At 41.6% G+C, this 18,541-nt stretch overlaps 2 protein-coding genes across 2 annotated transcripts in view; one reads left to right on the plus strand and one right to left on the minus strand.

Annotated features, from left to right (window-relative positions):
* Positions 1–8,209, minus strand: part of samd12 (sterile alpha motif domain containing 12) — a gene marked incomplete at both ends in the record, with an annotated part of 176,203 nt that extends 167,994 nt beyond the window's left edge. Inside the window, one exon of the mRNA XM_080734846.1 lies at positions 8,149–8,209. Coding sequence (XP_080590972.1) covers positions 8,149–8,209 — 61 coding nt within the window. The remainder of the gene's footprint in view (positions 1–8,148) is intronic.
* Positions 8,210–14,088: 5,879 nt separating this feature from the next.
* Positions 14,089–17,767, plus strand: LOC308292926 (chymotrypsin B-like; the record flags this gene model as incomplete). The annotated part of the gene is made up of 7 exons (XM_080735350.1): positions 14,089–14,100; positions 14,780–14,848; positions 15,163–15,227; positions 15,525–15,603; positions 17,013–17,214; positions 17,292–17,446; positions 17,606–17,767. 7 exons carry the CDS (start codon positions 14,089–14,091, stop codon positions 17,765–17,767), a joined length of 744 nt encoding a protein of 247 aa, XP_080591476.1.
* Between the last annotated feature and the right edge of the window lie 774 nt (positions 17,768–18,541).

Here is an 18,541-nt window from a genome sequence, read left to right on the forward strand (position 1 = left end):
AGACATATCGGTGGAGATCCCTAATCATCTGGCTACGTTTATTTTTATTTTGTATTCAACGACACCATCTGTATTCTGAACTAACCGAGTGGTTATACTCTAAACGGTGGAATAAATGAAAAGGAGTATTTGTAACTACAGTATTTATTGACCAACATCAGCTTTTTCCATGAAAGAAGTTTTTTAGTTTCGTTTTGTTACCACAAACTAGTGATGGTAGGCTTAAAGCTGTTAAAATGCCAGTCACGGCTGACTTCACCTGACCTGACATTGACTCGCTCTCTTCCTTCCACATCCACTGCAATATCAGTGACACCAATTGTCTCACTTCAGTGGCCTTAATCAGTCAGCGAGACAGAGTTCATTGAACTTCAAGTTCATGGTCATCAGGGACATGGGTGTTTGCAATGCCATGTTCTGCATTCAATACAGCAGGGTATTCAGATGCCATGGTTTGATAAAGGTGAACTGGACGTGTAATAAAGTGATGGGCTGGGCAATATGGATATTATATAGTCGTGATGATGAGACTGGATATATCGTCTGGAATTTTGATAAACTATTATAAATAAATACAATTTACAATTTAGCAGACGCTTTTAATCCAAAGCGACTTGATAAGCAAGATAATATATCAGTACATCTACAACAATATAAAAGGCATATAGGAATAGCAATCTAGAAAATAGCAATCTAGACCACACACCTAATCAGTAAAAAATGTTTCTAAAACCTAAAAATGCTATCTAGCTTCATGAATGGTCATTGAGGGAAGGGGAGTGTTACAGTAGTGCTATGGGTTTAGGTGGAGTCTGAAGAGGTGGGTCTTCAGTCCACGGCAGAAGCTAGGGAGTGAGTCTGTAGTTCTAAGTGCGACAGGGAGTATATTCCACAGTTTGGGGGCCAGGAGGGCAAATTATCTAGGACGAGTGGATTTTTGTCCTGGGGTTTTTAGCGAGGTCTATATAGCTATATACTGTAATATGGCATAAGTGTTGTCTTTTCATGGTTGGAATCACTTCATTTTACACATTTCCGATCTACAAGCTGTTTTCTAGTTTTTAGATTTTCATCATCCTTACTGAGCTACTGTACGCATTTCATTTTACATGAATTAATCTCACTCTAGTAGACCTCCTGATGTCGGAAATCAATGAGCATATTATTAAGCAGCCAATGAGCATATTCATTTTCAATAAATGAGCAACCAGCTAACCGAATAATCCTGGCCTTCATCAGTAGCAAGGCATACAAGAAAAAGTTCTAAATTTATGTTTTTCCCCCTGAAGTAGCTTTAATGTACTACAGTTAGCTACTGTTTTGAGAAACTATTCAATAAATATAGCTATAATAGCTATTTTCGGTGTAGAATAACTGTTACCTTCGTTAATTGGGAAGTCACTTCTAGAACACTGGGCTAATACTGTGAAGGGCGATGGAAGTGGCTTATTTTGCAGCTTTCCCTGGCCTCAAATTCTTGTTCATCAGGTCTAAACACACACTAGACACCCTGTTCGACTTCATCCTTGTGATTTCACCACAGTATAAATAAACTGTATGCGTGAAGTGTAAAAATAACGTGTGGCTTACTTCATTCACACTGAGCAATGATACAAAGCTTTTTTTTTTTTTTGTTATCAATTATTTTTATTTTCCATAACATAAAATTAGAGACATACATATGAATAGAACAAGAAAAAGTAAAACATTAATCAAAAGAAAAATGCAATTAACAGACAAACACAAACAATAGCAAAACAAGAAAAGGAAAAGAAAACCCACCCACCCCCTTTCCCCGGACCAACACGGAATGTACAATAGTGCATGCCTGTGCTAGGCTGTTACCACTATATAGTGATTTCTTGAATCATAGCCTTAAGCTTATCTGCAATGTCCGACCACATATTAATGTTTTCTTCTTTTGCTCCGTGTAACCTTGCTATCGACTGCTCTAAATATACTATATCTAGAAAGGTTAAGGCCCACTGGCGAAACGTTAACGTATGAGGAGGTTTCCACCGCGTAGCTACCATCTTCTTCGCCGCCGTTAATCCAGCAAAGAAGATGCGCTTGCGTATATTGTTTAGTTGCAACTGTGAGACGTCATTTAATAAAAATAAAGAAGGAGAAGATATGATATTAATACTAAAAATAGTTGAAAGTTTTGAGGCAACCATATTCCAGAATGACGACACATTTGGGCATTCCCAAACCATGTGAAGGAAGGTACCAATACTATTTGAGGCGCAGAGAGTGCAGTTGGGATTATTCAAAATCCTCATAGCACATAGTCTGCGGGGAGTTAAATAAGTCCGATGAACAAAATTTAAATGAATTTGTTGATGGTCTGGATTTCTAGAAGATAGCCTAATGTTAGACCACACTGTGTCCCAACAAAAGTCAGGGTCCAAATTTGGTAAGCAATGATACAAAGCTTTCTGCAGGTGACTTTTCATTGCAACCCTGTCAGTGACGACTCACATGGTAAATATGGAAACAATCTTTTTTCAGTAGCTTTATCTCACACTAATTGACACTTGCGTATCCCTAGAGGTACCCACCCACACATCCCCTCATAACCTAGCGACTGATTCAACTCCTCTAAACCTAAAAGTTACATTCTATTCCTGTTCCATACCAAGAATAATCTATCACATACAGTAACTGCATATTTCTGCCAACATCTTCAAAAGATGGAAAGCATAAAGTCATACAAATCATGTGAAAATTATTCAACCCAACATTTCTAGGGTATTTCAAATGCACAGGAAGGCACATTCTGTATCTGCAGGTTGTGCGGTGGTTAAGTGTGTCCCAGTTGGTTTGTTCCACGGGTCTACAGAGCAGCTGTGGCGCTGACTCCTGATGAGTGAAGTGCAGAAACCAGCATGTTATCTGTAACTGTATGTCAACCTGCCAGTGCAAGCTGTGGCTTGATGGCTTACCAGCGAAAACAGGATCTTCATCAGGAATTTTCTTTTTTTGTCATCCTGATCAAGATCTTATGATAGAAACGTTAAAGGAGTAGTTCACTCCCTAAATGACTTTTTTTCTATAGATTATTCATGCCATAGAGACTTGAGTTCAATACTATTTTTTAGTATGTGTTGCATTCCTAAGACAAAAATGTGATTTAGTAAATTTACCCCCACTGATTCTGGATGGGGACCCAAATGCATGGCCCCGAATTGGGGACCCAAATGCATGGCACTGAATGGGGAAACTGTTAGGGTAAGTAAGTTTACTACAATACATTTTTTGTGTTAGGAATGCGACAAAAACCAAAAGATATTATTGAACTCAAGTCTCCATGGCAAGAGTAATCAATGTGGAATGGAGTTGTGTACAAACTTTAGGCCTATTCTTTTTCCATTGTTGATGAGGTTCTCAAAGTGGGGTCCGGGGACACCCAGGGGTCCTTGAGAAGGTTCCAGGGGGTCCCCAACAAAATGTGCTAATACAGCATCAATCCACTTTAACTTACAACATACAGCGTTGTGAGCTTTTAGAACTGCCTTTCCTTTTCTTTTTTTGACACATTGTTCCAGCCAGGGACAAGGGATCAAGGGACACGTGAATCTTTTTATATGGGGGTCCAGTCCACTGCCAAAGACATGTCAATTTGGGGGTCCTGGACATGAAAAAGTGTGAGAACCACTGCTGTAGAGAATGTGCATGCACCATCTCTTTTTAATGGCTTGGCAGCAGCAGTACACATCTTCTATCATACCGCACTGAACCAAATGGTGGGCAAACTGTGACGTAAAACACAAAGAGCATGGACTACAGAACAGCACACTTGGCGCTGTAGGGAAGATATGACTCTATTCCCAGCAAAGCCCGGGTTAAATGAAGTGAAAGAAACCAACTTGCTGGACAACAAAATAGCCTGACAGGTTCATCAGCCCAGGCTCTGGATCCAGCCCTGCTGGCTGTGCTAGCTCCCCTCCCAGGCTGACAGTCAGGCCAGCTGAACTACTGTAGCTAGGACACTGGTTCCCAAACAGTGGGTCGGGGACCCATTTGTGGGTCACAGACCAATTTTTTTTTATGGGTCACGACTCGAGTAAAAATCTATTTTCTTTTCCCACAGAATAAATAATAATATATATATATATATATTTCAAAATGTTTTTTTAAATAAAAATAAATAAAACAATTGTATACAATACAAGGAAACAAACGAATAAATCGAAGTTCCATAAATAAAAAAATATAATAAAGTATAATAAAATAAAAAAATAGTAGTAGTAGTGAAGTAGTGAAAATAGCCGATCTACAAGCTCCTAACAGGCGCGAAGCAACGTGTTGTGCGCTTATACACTAGATCTACTGTTTTCACTAGTTTGGGTCCCGGGCAAATGTCTAATCTCTCTTTTGGGTCTCGGCCTGAAAGGTTTGGGAACTACTGAGCTAGGACACTGGGGCAATAGGAAGAACCGGCAGAATTGGAAGGACAAGACTACATAGTCGTACTGTACTTGCATTTGCTTGTCATGGATTCTCACTATAACTTTCCAGGAAATCCAATAGCACCGCTGCAACTGAAGTGATGTACATACATAATCTATCAAAGCAAACTCCCCTCTACCAAACCCTCCCCCTCACACAAATGCGTTTGGGTTTATGTAATTTAGTTCTGTTGCTATGCTACATCCCGAGGAAGGCTTTAGAATGAGCTTTCTGAATGGATGCACAGACATGCAGGTCAGGGTAGGACACATTGGACAGGCAAGGCAAACAAACAGAGACAAGGCTGACGGAGGTACAGTAAATGAGGACATCAGCTACAGCTGTAAATATTGGCAGACGCATTTCAAGCTCTGGGGCTACAGGCTGTGTGTGTGTGTGTGTGTGTGTGTGTGTGTGTGTGTGTGTGTGTGTGTGTGTGTGTGTGTGTGTGTGTGTGTGTGTGTGTGTGTGTGTGTGTGTGTGTGTGTGTGTGTGTGTGTGTGTGTGTGTGTGTGTTGTGTGGTTGCATATCATCGTCGTTGTCGGGCAAAAGCATAATAATTCATCTTTTTTTGTGTTGGGCCCAATAGCCCATCTTGTTTATTCACTGTATTGATGTGCATCATGAGAGTGCCCACAACGCTTCACATTGTGGGCATTGATGATACAACCCATCACAGTGTCCCCTGTCCAGCCCACCTTTGTCATGATGATGCAACCCATCTGTCTGGCCCTGCCTAATAGCAAAAGCATATTCATTTCTCACACAGCAAATAGATCCCTACAAATCTATACCAAATTACGACAGCCAAGACAATTTTTCATTTCCACCTGGCAAGAATATGACATGCAATGTCCCTGCTATCTCTATGCGAATGAATGACATGCATGACAATGCACCCTAGATTAATATTCACCGTTGTGGTCTGAGCAGTGGCATTTCAACCAAAAGTCAACATTGTTCGCGTTCGGCATACAAATGAATTGAAATCAAGCACCCTACAACCCTCGCTTTACATTTAGCAGCAGGGAACTTCAAAATACTGTAATGCTCACATGACAAATGCAAATGCAGGAGAGAAGTCACAAAGCCGCAGGACTCTAGGAGGTACGCTTAATTGTCTTCTCGTACGTTATTAATGATTCATACTTGCCCTATATTCACTGTCTTATACGTAGGGGCTGGTAGAATGGTACATCCAGAAACAGTGACACTGCAGAATATTTTATTTTTATGACATTTCATATCATCAATAAAAGCACCGCTACAAGTGCTGCAGTGATCTACACTGCATCATAACTATACAAGAAATCAGCTTTAATTCAGTCTTGAAGAATTAAACTAAATCCCAAAGTAATCATAATGTATCAATTCATGTGCAGTCTGTACTGTAAATCGGAACAATAATTGTTTTGTTAACCCTGGCACATTTACAGCAATGCCTTGCTGATCAATTTACACCATCTCTGTAAGATAACCCAGCACAAAGACTTGGAAAGGGTAGCTTTGCCCAAAGCTAATAAGCACAAAAGAATACAGAGGATTTTACATTGTAGAAATGCAACACACAAAAAATATGAGGGTGCTTCATGCATTGGTAACCCTATTTCTTAACTAAAAAGGGGACATTTTAATAATATGATAAATTGATTTGCGACCGTTAGGTCGCAAGTTACCATGAAAAGCTCTACCGGCTGTCTGCCCGTCCGTCCCTCCGTCTGTCCATCACGTCACGTCACACTTTTGGCCGTACTCTTATCTCCGCCACCGTTGGCCCTATCGATGCCAAACTTTGCACACACACTCCTTGGATGGCAAATCACAACCTCCACCCCTGATTTCTCACATGGCCCTCTTCTAGCGCCAGCATCAACCCGATTTTTGCTAAACACATTTTTGGACACTGCTCCTACAGATTTTGGCCTAAAATCACGAAGTCATGTCATCAACATGGATCTGTCCCATTTCCCATATTCCCTCCTGATTGGCTACGATTGCCTTCTAAAGTTTGTGTATGCGACGTGGCGGTCGCTTATCTCCCGATTAGGGAGTCTTACTGGTAATAAGTGTTACCTCAGGTGAATGTGTCAGTTTCTCTCTGAGGCATGGCCCTCACCCTCTGCCAAGAACAGACTTCAAAGTATCCTATTCCAACTACCATGCATTACAAGAATGCTTAGGCCATTCTGGCAAAATATGATCTGGCCTTGTCGCTTTGGAAAGGCAGTTTTTCTGCGTTCTGTGCTCAACCATGGCAGATGGCATTACACCAACTATTGCAGCTTCAGTGGACTGGATATATCTCATCCATTTTTGTCAAAGATGCAGTGAGTCGCAATGTAATTCACGGAATTGTTCTTTAAATCTGCATGAATGACTCAACACTACACTGTTTGAAGAGTAGGTCTATAGCAGGGTTCCCCAATTAGTTTTCCCCAAGGGCCGAATTATGTCTAGGGTACCAAGCCGAGGGCCACAACATTGCAGGGGGCGACGGCGGCGTTCCCGCTACTCCAGTGACTGCGACAGTTCAGATGTTGTCGTTGTCGGGTGAAAATCTTGTATGTTGCATTTATCATTTTAAAAATTATTTAAACTAGTGAAAACAGCCGATCTACAAGCACACAACGCCTTGCACTGCGAGGCGTTGTGTGCTTGTAGATCTGCTGTTTTCACTACTTTTGTGCGACGGCCTTGTATGATTTGCAAAAGAACGTTTTGGAGATACGAGATTTCCACCCGACAACGACGATATACTAGTGTTGTTGCTGCTCTTATACCACCATTATTACTGGGGTTGGTGTGGGCCAGACAGTAGCCCCCCACGGGCTGCAAATGGCCCGCGGGCCACCTATTGGGGAACCCTGGTCTATTTTAAAAGAAATTCCATGGTTTCAAAAGTCTTGTCCCAAATTCCCACAAAGTGCAGCCTGTACACTACAGCAAGCATAGACTTCACTTGGATAGAATATAAAAAAGGGCTTTCAATAAAGTAGTGGATGAGCACCAAGCAGTAACATATTCTGTCTTTAGAGCTTCAGAGCCAAGGAGAGGACAAAGAATGTCTGTGAAGGAAAGCCCAGAAGAGTGATTTCTGGTAAAGATAAGCAATGACAAAGATAAGAGTGTCTTTGACATTGCTATTTAATATTAGATAACACCTTATCTCAAGGCTTTTCATTGGCAATTTTATCCAACAGTGGCCTGAATATGTGTATAGGTATTGTGGCATTTCAGATACATGCATAGTGAAATCCGGAGCATTTAACAGTGCACAAATTGACTCTTACAACACCATTAATGGTCAATTTTTACACAGAGTTAAACACTAAGGATTTCTACTGTTTGGCTTTAGCAGAAAGAGAGCCAAGAGAGCAGTGCATGATTCTCGACATTCCTTCCATCTTTGCTAGCCTCCAATCAGTGCATGTAAATATTTAACTGGTAAACAGTGGATGAACGTGGTGTGCTTACAGGTTCACTTCTAACACAAATAGGAACAGGAGAGACAGGTTCCAAATGAAACTGATAGCGTCACACAAACACTACAAAGAGTGGACAAAATAAAGCATCCTTGTCGCTGTCAGAGCATGGCTGTCACTGTCACATACCAGAACCCTGAGCAAACCAAAAACAACTAAAGCCAGTTTTAAGGAATGTCAGGTGATCCATCCACTACAGTTCACATAGCCTACCTCTCATTGGGTTTTGGATCCACAAGATGCCTCCAATAAGGTGAGGGGACTGGCCCAGCATCCCGGTACAGGGTCTGCTTTTTGACAGCACGGGGGACGACGATGCAACGGCAAGAGTAGTAGCCTACTAGACACTTTACAATTTCTCACCTACAGTATTGTGTCCCTTACGAGAATTGTTGACTACGTGACTTTCTGTCCGTATGCCACTAATGCCACCTGCTGCGAGACGTCCGACCCTGACTGATGCTCTCCAACAGACTAGACTGCGCTCCTCTGTTGCAATGGAAACAACAATGATGATGTTTACTTTATATTTCGTCGTACGAGGGCGCAACGCCGGAAAATAGCCGTTCTACAAGCTCACATGGCGTTGCATTGCTGCGCTCTGTGAGCTTGCAGATCGGTTATTTTCGGCTTAATTCCGATTTCCAAGAGATTATATTTTTCTTTTCTCTCAGAAGTCGTGCGCTCTGGCTTCAGGATAATAAGCTCTCACGACGAGTCACCACGACTCCGGAATCCTCATTAAAACAGGCGAAGGTTGTATATTAATGAAAAACAGCCTAGTAGCCTACCAATATATGCAAATGTGTTTTGCTCTAGTCTTGTTTTATTAACATACGAGTCGACACTCTCTGCCAGACGGACCTGTTAACCAACATTATTGTCTTCCTTCCTCTTCCCATTTCTATCCAGTCAAACTCCGTTCTGAACAGACGCACATCATGACATAAAATATAAACAAACTATGACGCTTGAGCCGGGTTAACTAGTCTTCTTTATTATTATAGCATGTCATGTGTACGGCCAATTAGTAAACGCATGCAGCAGAACAGTCTCTACAGTGGATAAAATAAGCAGACCAATCTAGCGCGGTGATAGCTCTCAGTTCTCCTTAACGCTATGTCACCGATGAGCCCTTAAGCTCACAGCCACGGTAGCCCAGGCTGCTCAGCCTCTCGTCTGTAGTAAAAATAAAAATTACACTTTCGCTACTCACCAATACAAAGGCGGCTCTGAGATCTTGAAACCCTACTTTCCTTAGTGGGAACACTCAGAGCCCTCCCATCTCAAGTCTACAATACACTTTTTTGGCCAGAAAAGAAAATATTTCACCGGAGGTTTTAGCTACTCCACAGCGCCCTCTACAGATCTTGTCGGTAGAAAATTCCATTGACCAGTTTTTGCCTTCCGGTGAAATATTTTCTTTTCTGGCTAAAAAACGTATTTTAGACGTGAGGTGGGGGGTTCAGAGTGTTCCCACTAAGGATAGGAGGCTTTCAACTCCCTAAAGCCGCATGTGTTTTGGTGAGTAGCGAAACTGTATGTTTTATTTTGACTACAGACGAGAGGGTGGGCAGCCTTTGCTGCGGGCACACGGGCTCATCGGTGACATAGCGTAAGAGCCATGGACCAGAGCTAACGCGGTGAGAGCAGACTGCTACATCATCCAATCACAGCTGCTGACTTGATTGTGCCCAGCGTCAGCGTGTCTTTTATTGAGCCGCAGCTCCGTTTTATTTATTTATTTCATATCATTCATGAATGGTACAATAACACCTTCTAAGGCGCCAAAAGCAATTGACGTTATCCGTTGAAACGCTTAAATGGAAAAAAAAAAGCCTTACCTTCGACAGCCATTGCGCTCCTACTCCATAGATTTGGGCATCATTCGCGGCGGGGAGCTGAAGAGAAATGTTTAACTCAACGCTCTCTCTCATTACCTTGTTTCACACGTTATGAGCACTTTGCTGCGGGCAAGCTCGAGCGCACAGCTGCTGCCGCCTCTCAAAGCATTGTGGGGAGTGTAGTCTCACAGGACTATCAAGGGCCAAGGCTTCTCAATCTCATCAGACAGTCAACCTTTATACTTTTTTCAAGGAAGAATATTTACTCCTCTGCAGGTAGGCTACAGAAAATACATTGATGATGGACAAATAATTCTAAAGTAAATACTCAAGTATTAAAAATTGCTTTATTAGCCTATAATGCATGTATTGCTGTACTGTACATAATGTATATGCATTAAGCTATAGCCTATACAGCAATTGTACGCACATCTTTTTTTAGTGAAAATTGCAGATCTGCAAGTTCAACGTATTTTTTGTAAGCTTGGGTACAAGAGTCCCTTCCTAGAAATGTAGTGGAATCAAAATAATTGTTCTTAAATGTAGCATAAAGTCACTAGTCAGCAAATTGGAATTGGAATGGAAATCTGACTGATATTCAAGTTAAATCTAAAATATTGGTTCTTCCTTGGCCTACTGCGAGTGTGTGTAAAGTTCGATCCAAAGGTGCCGGAGTTTAGTTGTTCACTAGTCTACACACGGACAGACAGAGGGATAGATTGAAGGACGGACGGGAGGATGGACGGACAGAGGTGAAAACATAGTCAACTACGGCCTGGCAGAGACAATTATCTAAATACTGAATCAAGATACTTAAAAACTTGGTGCACACAAAAGCCGAAAGGTGTTAAAAATGACCCCAGGATTGTTTTTGTAATTAATCACGTATTCGGGATGCTGAAGCTTTTAAAATGTAAATGAGTTTTGGGTGGGCAATATTTTGTTCAATAATTTAACAGTAAACAAAATGGGATTAACATAATTTAAATCATTGGATCATTTATGCATGATACTGAAATCAAAGTGGTGCTGTGCGTCATATGCACCTAATAATGATGACCCAGTCTGTATTAACGGGTTGAACAATATGGGTGCCAAGGAGGGACACATTATCTTAGAAGATTAGATTTTAATCAAGTAATGGATTCTGTGTTAGATAAGAGCAGATTCAGGGCATCAGCAGTTACAAAGGACCTGGCAGCCTTGCATAGTCTCTCTCAACAGGATATGTTGGTTCGACTGCATGTATTGCAGCAGGTGAATACATGTGAAACACAATGCTCTCACTTTCACTATACAAATCCCATTCCAGAATAGATTTTTTCCCCCTCGTCTCCATATTCCTTATTGTCTCGCTCTTGTCCGTCCGTCCGTCCGTCCGTCCGTCCGTCCGTCCGTCCGTCCGTCCGTCCGTCCATCCGTCTGTCTGTGCAGCTAATCTCCAGCACCGCTGGACAGATTCACTCGCAGGCACACTGGTGGCACTATAACAGGCCACTTCACCTTTTGACCTATAACTCTTGAACTGTAAGTCGTACTACATCTACATCAAGATCTACAAGCTCACAACAGTGAGGTTGTAGATTTTCCGCAAAGAGTTTGTGTAGAGAGAAAAAAGGAGCTGACCAAGCATAGAAGCCTGGGGGACCCTGGTCAACTAAGTGTATATCAATTTGGGGTCCACAGAAAGAAGACCCCCCTCCTGTGTAGCTACATTCAGAGGAAAACCAATCAGCAAAATCATCTAAAATGAAAGAAAGCATCAAGAAAATACACAAAGTAGAAGCCTAAATGTGTACACTAGAAATAATAGATTTATTTTTAGGAAAACCTAATGCAATATTTAGACAGAGGTCCACATTTTTATGGAGGTAAATAGCTGTCAAACAATTGTACGTCACCTGCCGTTAATTGGGGCATATTCTTTGAGACACACATAAGGGTATTCAGGGCTTGGCTTATTGCTTCTCCGGGTGGCTTTCACCATTGGAATTGCATAACATAACATAACATAACATACATAACATACACGTTGTTGCATTTTATGGGTTTATTTCGTCATAACGCATATTCCTAACGCATGTTCTGCCAATAATCATATTATTTGAGTTTTTTCTTGGCCAAACAAGGGAATCACGTTGCGTTGATCCCCTTCCCCTATTTGCTCATACTAGGACATGCCGTACTGTATGTGTAGAAGAATATTGGCATCATCATCTAAGGAAATAAATTAGACAGGAGAGAGAGAGATGGGGAGAGGCCAGCAGGCACCCATTCCAAGAAAAGTAAATTACATTTTTAACTAGACCCACAAATAGCTCACAAAATAAATAAACACTTGTGTTGATTATTATAGCATGATTTAACTGAAAACTCAGTTATTTCAAGCAACAATGACCTGAGTAACTTGAATTCTGGGTGTTCATTTCCCCCGCAGTGAGACCCACAAGACAGTGATGACACACCTTTCTGATGTAGTTGCATGTTGTGAAACATCTCATAAAATACACACAGTAACACATTGCTTCTTCAAACGCCTCGAGTACAGTGACAAATGTCCCAGAAGCTTGAGGAAGAAAACATTTCTTCACAATAAGTCAACAAAGGGGAAGGCTGATCTTTCTGATCACATCACATCGTGTTTTCAAACCTGAAAAGAACAATAGTGCTAAAAAGAACAATAGCAAAATCCATATCCTGCTGTTTGCTGCATGACTTGCAGCAAACTGTTAGACAAGATGCTCTATAAAGGCGTCTTGGGCCACACAGACAGACAACTCTGAATCTTTACAGAAGAAACATGGTCTTAACTTCATTTCCTCACACCTACTGTAAAATGCTTTTTTAGGATCATGCAGTTATGAGTTTCCTTTAGGCCTATAGTGATGAAGAAAATAGAAAATAGGGATGAAGAAAATAGAAATACACAATTATCTACAGTATAATATAATTGGTGATAGGCAATTCTTGCTGCATTAATAAAATAAGTCTTGGGAGCTTCAAACCAGTGTGCAGATGTTTTACCTTCTCCTTGATGCCGTATTGTTTGCCATACAGTACACATGTAAATTATACATCTGACATCTGTTTTTTTCATATCTTTGCTGTCATTCCTTCTTAGTCTCCTTTGTGTCACTTCCCTGGCCCCAATGTAAGCAATGTTTTGCAGCCACAGGGATTTGTGTGTTGTTTTTCCCATAATCAACACATTTTCTTACATTGTAATATTAGGGAAGTTGAATGACTTGGAATGGAATTGTATTATGAGAGTACTGAGAGGCTATATTTTTTAGTTCACACAAAAATTGGACTCTGAAAGTGAATGAATGAACCAATAAGGATACATTCTTTACAATAACTGTGACAGTGTACTAATGTAACTAGTGTACCGGTTAAAAGTTTACAGTCTCAGAGTTTACTGCGTACATATTAACAGCTCCAGCAGCGAACTATTCCTACTCCCTGGCAGTGGGCACTGGGTCAGGAACAGTATATGCCATGGAAGTTGGTACTTGTCTAAAATATTACTGACATTGCGTGCACCATGATGGATGTAACTTAATGAACATAATTCTCTCTGGTTAAGGATAAAAGCTGTAAAAGACATAAGCTACACAACATCCTACTGTCTAACATAGTAGTACACATGACACATACGTAGACAAAGGACACATACAGTATAGGACGCATACTCAGGGACCGACTGGGACATAAACTCAGCCCTAGCATCTTGGCCCAGACCGGCCCTCCACAACCGGTACGAACCGAACATAGAAGATCTACAAGCCCACAACGTGTCGAGGCTGCCATGTGTTGTGGCCTTGTATCAGCATGTATTATTTATACGCAGAAGAATAATTTGCATAAAACTGCAATATTCATTGAATTATTAAAAGAATATTATTTCACATACAAACTTCTCACCCCATAGTCTGAGTAGATGATGCGAAAATCCCAGGAGATTTGTTTTTCATATAATTCAAAATGGACTAAGATCTAAAGGTCACAGGTCAAAAGTCAGAGAGGCAAAGTTGTTCGGCATGAGGAGACGCATATGTGTGTCCAGGTTTCATGGCTGTATGTCAAACAGAGCATGAGCTATACCTGTTTAAATTTTGCACTTTCAAAGGCTTCCTACGTTGTAAAAAGTAATAGCACTGAATGGTGTTTTTCGGTGTATGTAGAAGTAGATAGGTGCCAAAGTTTGGAGGAGAACTTACTATAGATAGATAGTGACTGACTTACTGATCGATAAATAATGAGGATAATATAATTATGTCTGCTTGCTTTCAGCGAGCCCACAATAATAATGGCGTACCAGGTATTTGAAGTTGTCCGCTCATACAAATAAGGTTTCTAAACCAGGGAAAGTAAACATGTAATTTTCTGTGTGTGCTACAGTATATACGTATAGGCCTGAGAACTGGCAGATCGCTTTAGCCTGATAACCACCTGATGCAGACTGAGACACCTGATGCACAAATAACCTCAAAGTTCAACTGAGGTGAACAAAAAACCCTGGTCTCTGATTGGTTGATATGGAAGGGCTTTTGGGGATAACATGGATACTCTGGTCCCTAGTTCAGAGTTCAGTGTCACACTGTCACAATGGCTTTCCTCTGGATCATCACCTGCCTTGCTTTCGTCAGTGCCGCGCTTACAGTAAGGGAAGCCTGCATGGCCCTCATTCAGCCATTTAAAATGTGGATTTCACGTGACAGTGAAGTTAATAAAATGTAGCATCGTTGTTTAAAGAATGAAAAGATTGAACACAAACATGCACGTGCTCCTACGAATGATTCATTATTTCAGCTGAAATAGCTCAAGCGTTTGGGTAGAGGAGGGAGGGGGGATGATTTTATGTTAGTCCAGTATTACTCTGTTTCAAGGAGATGAACAGTTATTTCAATGTGATGATTACATTAGATTTGATAGTCAGGAGTTGTGAAAATGGGTTTCTCTTTGTTGCCATTTGCGGTACCCCCTTTATCCCCCCCGAGCTAACTGGTTACGCCCGTAACATTGAGGAGGCTGTGCCACACTCCTGGCCCTGGCAGGTGTCCCTGCAGGTGAGTGACTGTCTGTACCTGCCCGTGACAAGATCAGACTTTAGCTGTTTGATAAAAAAAAAAAAAAAAAGTTTAATATCAGTATAATGCTAAAACTCTGCCTCCTCAAGACCAGAAATGCCACAATGAATCTAATGAAATACACACAACATAAAAACAGTATATTCTCACTACAAAAACTTTAGTGCACATAATCTATATTGAGACATAGTGTAATTGTAAATGTGGTTATGTTTGGTGAAGAGAATTTGTATTATACATGTTACATTGGTATATGTTTAAGCCTAATACCCTCAATCTCCATGTTATCTCAGCAATCCAATGGCTACCATTTCTGCAGTGGATCCCTGATCAATGAGAACTGGGTTGTCACTGCAATGTCAGGTGAGTCCTCCCTCATGCATATACACTGTCTGTTTATCTCTGTGTCCTGTATGTCTTTAGTCTTGCACGCAATCAAGTTGCCTTTGTGGATAAATAAAGTTGTATTGAATTGCATTGAATTTAATCAATACAACAATCACATGATAGCATAAAATGGTCTATATCTGCATAATAACTTTATATAACACATATAACACTTCTATAGATTACATCATACATATGATTACATCTTATAATACATAATTAACACAGAGAAAGAAATGAATTGTCCATTGATACAATTTCATTTCAGGACCTTACACTGTGTTATTGTTGGAATGCACAACCAGGGCTCTAACACGGAGGACATCCAGATCCTGAAGCCTGCCAAGGTATACCAAATAAACGAACTAAAGATGATTTAACCCATGGGCTAGTCAATAAGCTAACCAGTTAGCTAGTCAATACATAACTACTTAGCTACTAACATGCATACTCACATTTACAGCGTACACACTTAGGCCTAGCCCACACGACACCGGCATTTTTATAAACAGCTTTTTAGTTGTCATTTTTGAAAATATCCGCGTCTACACACTCCCTATAAAAACGCGGTCAGTAGCCACTCTCCTGGGGAAAGGGAGGCACTAAGCAACTGGGAAGCGGTCTGTCACCCCGACTCCCGATGACCTGTTCTCACCGCAGCTATATGTGACTATGCCATTGTCAAGTTTCACAATCTTCAACACTTTAATATGCAAAATTGCTAATTAAACATTCTTTTCATATACATTTGCGAACTACTTCTAGAGCGGGCGGAGGGGAGAGGTGCCGAGACAGTACCTTTAATGAACTGTCAGGCTTGCATTAGGCACGGTGTGCTCTACGCGTGCCTTTCCCTCTCCATTTAGTTTTATCCATTTAGAGTCCATTGCAATCATTATTGCATCGATTGCAATAATATAACATTCCAAATCATCAGTAACATGTAGGCTAGTCATGTCAGTCAAATATTGTTTTAGTTCAAGGCAATAAAAAGCTATATAGCAACGTCGGGGTCTGAGGTTAATGTTGATCGCATCCTCAAGTGTCAGTTCCCCGACCCCGAAAATAGACGATCTACAAGCTCACAGCGGCTGCGACGCGTTGTGAGCTTGTAGATCAGCTATTTTCAAACAGCCTAGGTATAAAATAGGGCTTAAGTGGTTAATGTATGTTTTATAATATTATAATTTATAGTTAAGTTTTCAAATAAATATAGTGGAGTAAAAGTACAGGAAATTTGAAATACTCAAGTAAATACAAATACCTCAAAATTGCACTACTTAAGTAAATGTACTTAGTTACTTTACACCACCCTACAGAGACCACATACTTTCCTTATCGCGAGGAGCAGCACAAGGTGACGTATCCAGGCAAGAACTCTGTTTATGGTGTCGACAAAAAAAAAAGAAAAACTGTGTTTAAAAAAAAATACACTGTGGCTGGAGTTTTTGAAAAGATTATTATTATATATTATTATATTATATACTTTTATCGGCCAAAACGCATTTGCATGTTGCGCATATAAAACGCATATAAAAAGCTCCGTTTATTAAAATCCTCGGCGTTGTGTGGCGTTGTGTGGCGTTGTGTGGTTTCCAATAAAATAGTCAGAAGCAAACCCAAGTACAAAACAGTTTTTCAACTTGCTCCTAATTCATATTGTCATGCATATGACTTGCATCTCCTGTGATTGCTATTCACTCCTTCACATGAATCCCCATTTTTCTCCCCCTTCCCCCCATCTTTTTGTCCATAGGTGTTCACCCACCCCGGCTGGAACCCTCAGCCCGACTACTACTACGACCAATACGACTGCGACATCTCTCTGATAAAGCTGGCGACCCCTGCTGTCATGGGCATCAATGTGTCCCCTGTCTGCCTGGCTCAGAACCTGGGCCATTGGTTCCCCCCTGGCATGACCTGCATGACCTCTGGCTGGCGCCTAACACAGTACGGTGGTGAGACCCTCTCTACACTCTCTCTATAATATCACTGGACACTGCTGGGTTTACTTTCTTGATGTTTGTTTAATTAGCTCTCTCTCTCTCCTCTCTCTCTCTCTCTCTAGCCCTGCAGCAGGCTGCTCTGCCCCTCGTGTCCAATAAGGAGTGCAAGAAGTACTGGGGAAGCTACATCACTAACAACATGATCTGCGCTGGAGGAGATGGTGCTACTGCTATATCCTGCATGGTGAGATCTCTCATATTTCACTTTGTAGCTAGTTATGTGTGTATGTTTGTATTTCTATCTTCATAACCTATACATTTTGTGCAAAAGAATAGCATCAGCAAGTACAGGCATGCAGCAGTTATTAGAATTGTAACGTTCCTGTCTTGCTGTGACTGTCAGAGTGACTCTGGGAGCCCCCTGGTGTGTGAGTCGAACAACAGGTGGACCCTGGTCGGTATCTACTCCTTGGGAGAGAGCCGCTGCTCCTACTACACCCCCGCCGCCTACGCTAGCATCGGCCAGCTCATCTTCTGGGTGGATCAGATCCTGGCTGCCAACTGATCTACCAAGACTTCCTACTTCCACCAACCCAGCCCATCCTGAAAACATGACCTAGCTGGATGTTGATTGCGACCGTAGGTCGCAGTTACTTGCACACTATCCAAACCTCCACCGGCTGTCCCTCCGTCACTCCCTCCGTCACTCTGTCACACGTCACACGTCACACTTTTGCCCTGCTCATATCTCTGCAACCGTTGCCCCGATCCATGCCAGATTTTGCACACACACTCCTTGCCTGCCAAACTACAACCTCCAAGGACCCCCGGAGTTTCGGGGACCCCCAGGTCCCTGGGGGACCCCCAGGTGTAAAAAATTACCAAATGTGCAAAAATGACCAAATGACCACCCCAACGGGGCTGCTCTCTCTGTGTCACACACACACACACACACACACACACACACACACACACACACACACACACACACACACACACACACACACACACACACACACTCTCTCTCTCTCTCAAACATAATGTGTGACCTGCCAAGTGGCAAGGAATGTTGCCACTGTCCTCTCTCTCACACACACACACACACACACACACACACACACACACACACACACACACACACACACACACACACACACACACACACACACACACACACACACACACACACACACACACACCCCTTCACACCAGGGAGTCCAGGAAGGATGAGCCTCCATGCTTAAATAAACAGACCTGGGTCCACTATCAAGATCTGCCTGTGGGTGTGTCTACTTTTAGCAGGAGAGCTTGCATCTTGCATGCTAGTATTGGCATTTCT

The sequence above is a fragment of the Nannobrachium achirus genome (assembly GCF_963921795.1).
Source record: "Nannobrachium achirus genome assembly, chromosome: 10".
NCBI lineage: Eukaryota > Metazoa > Chordata > Actinopteri > Myctophiformes > Myctophidae > Nannobrachium > Nannobrachium achirus.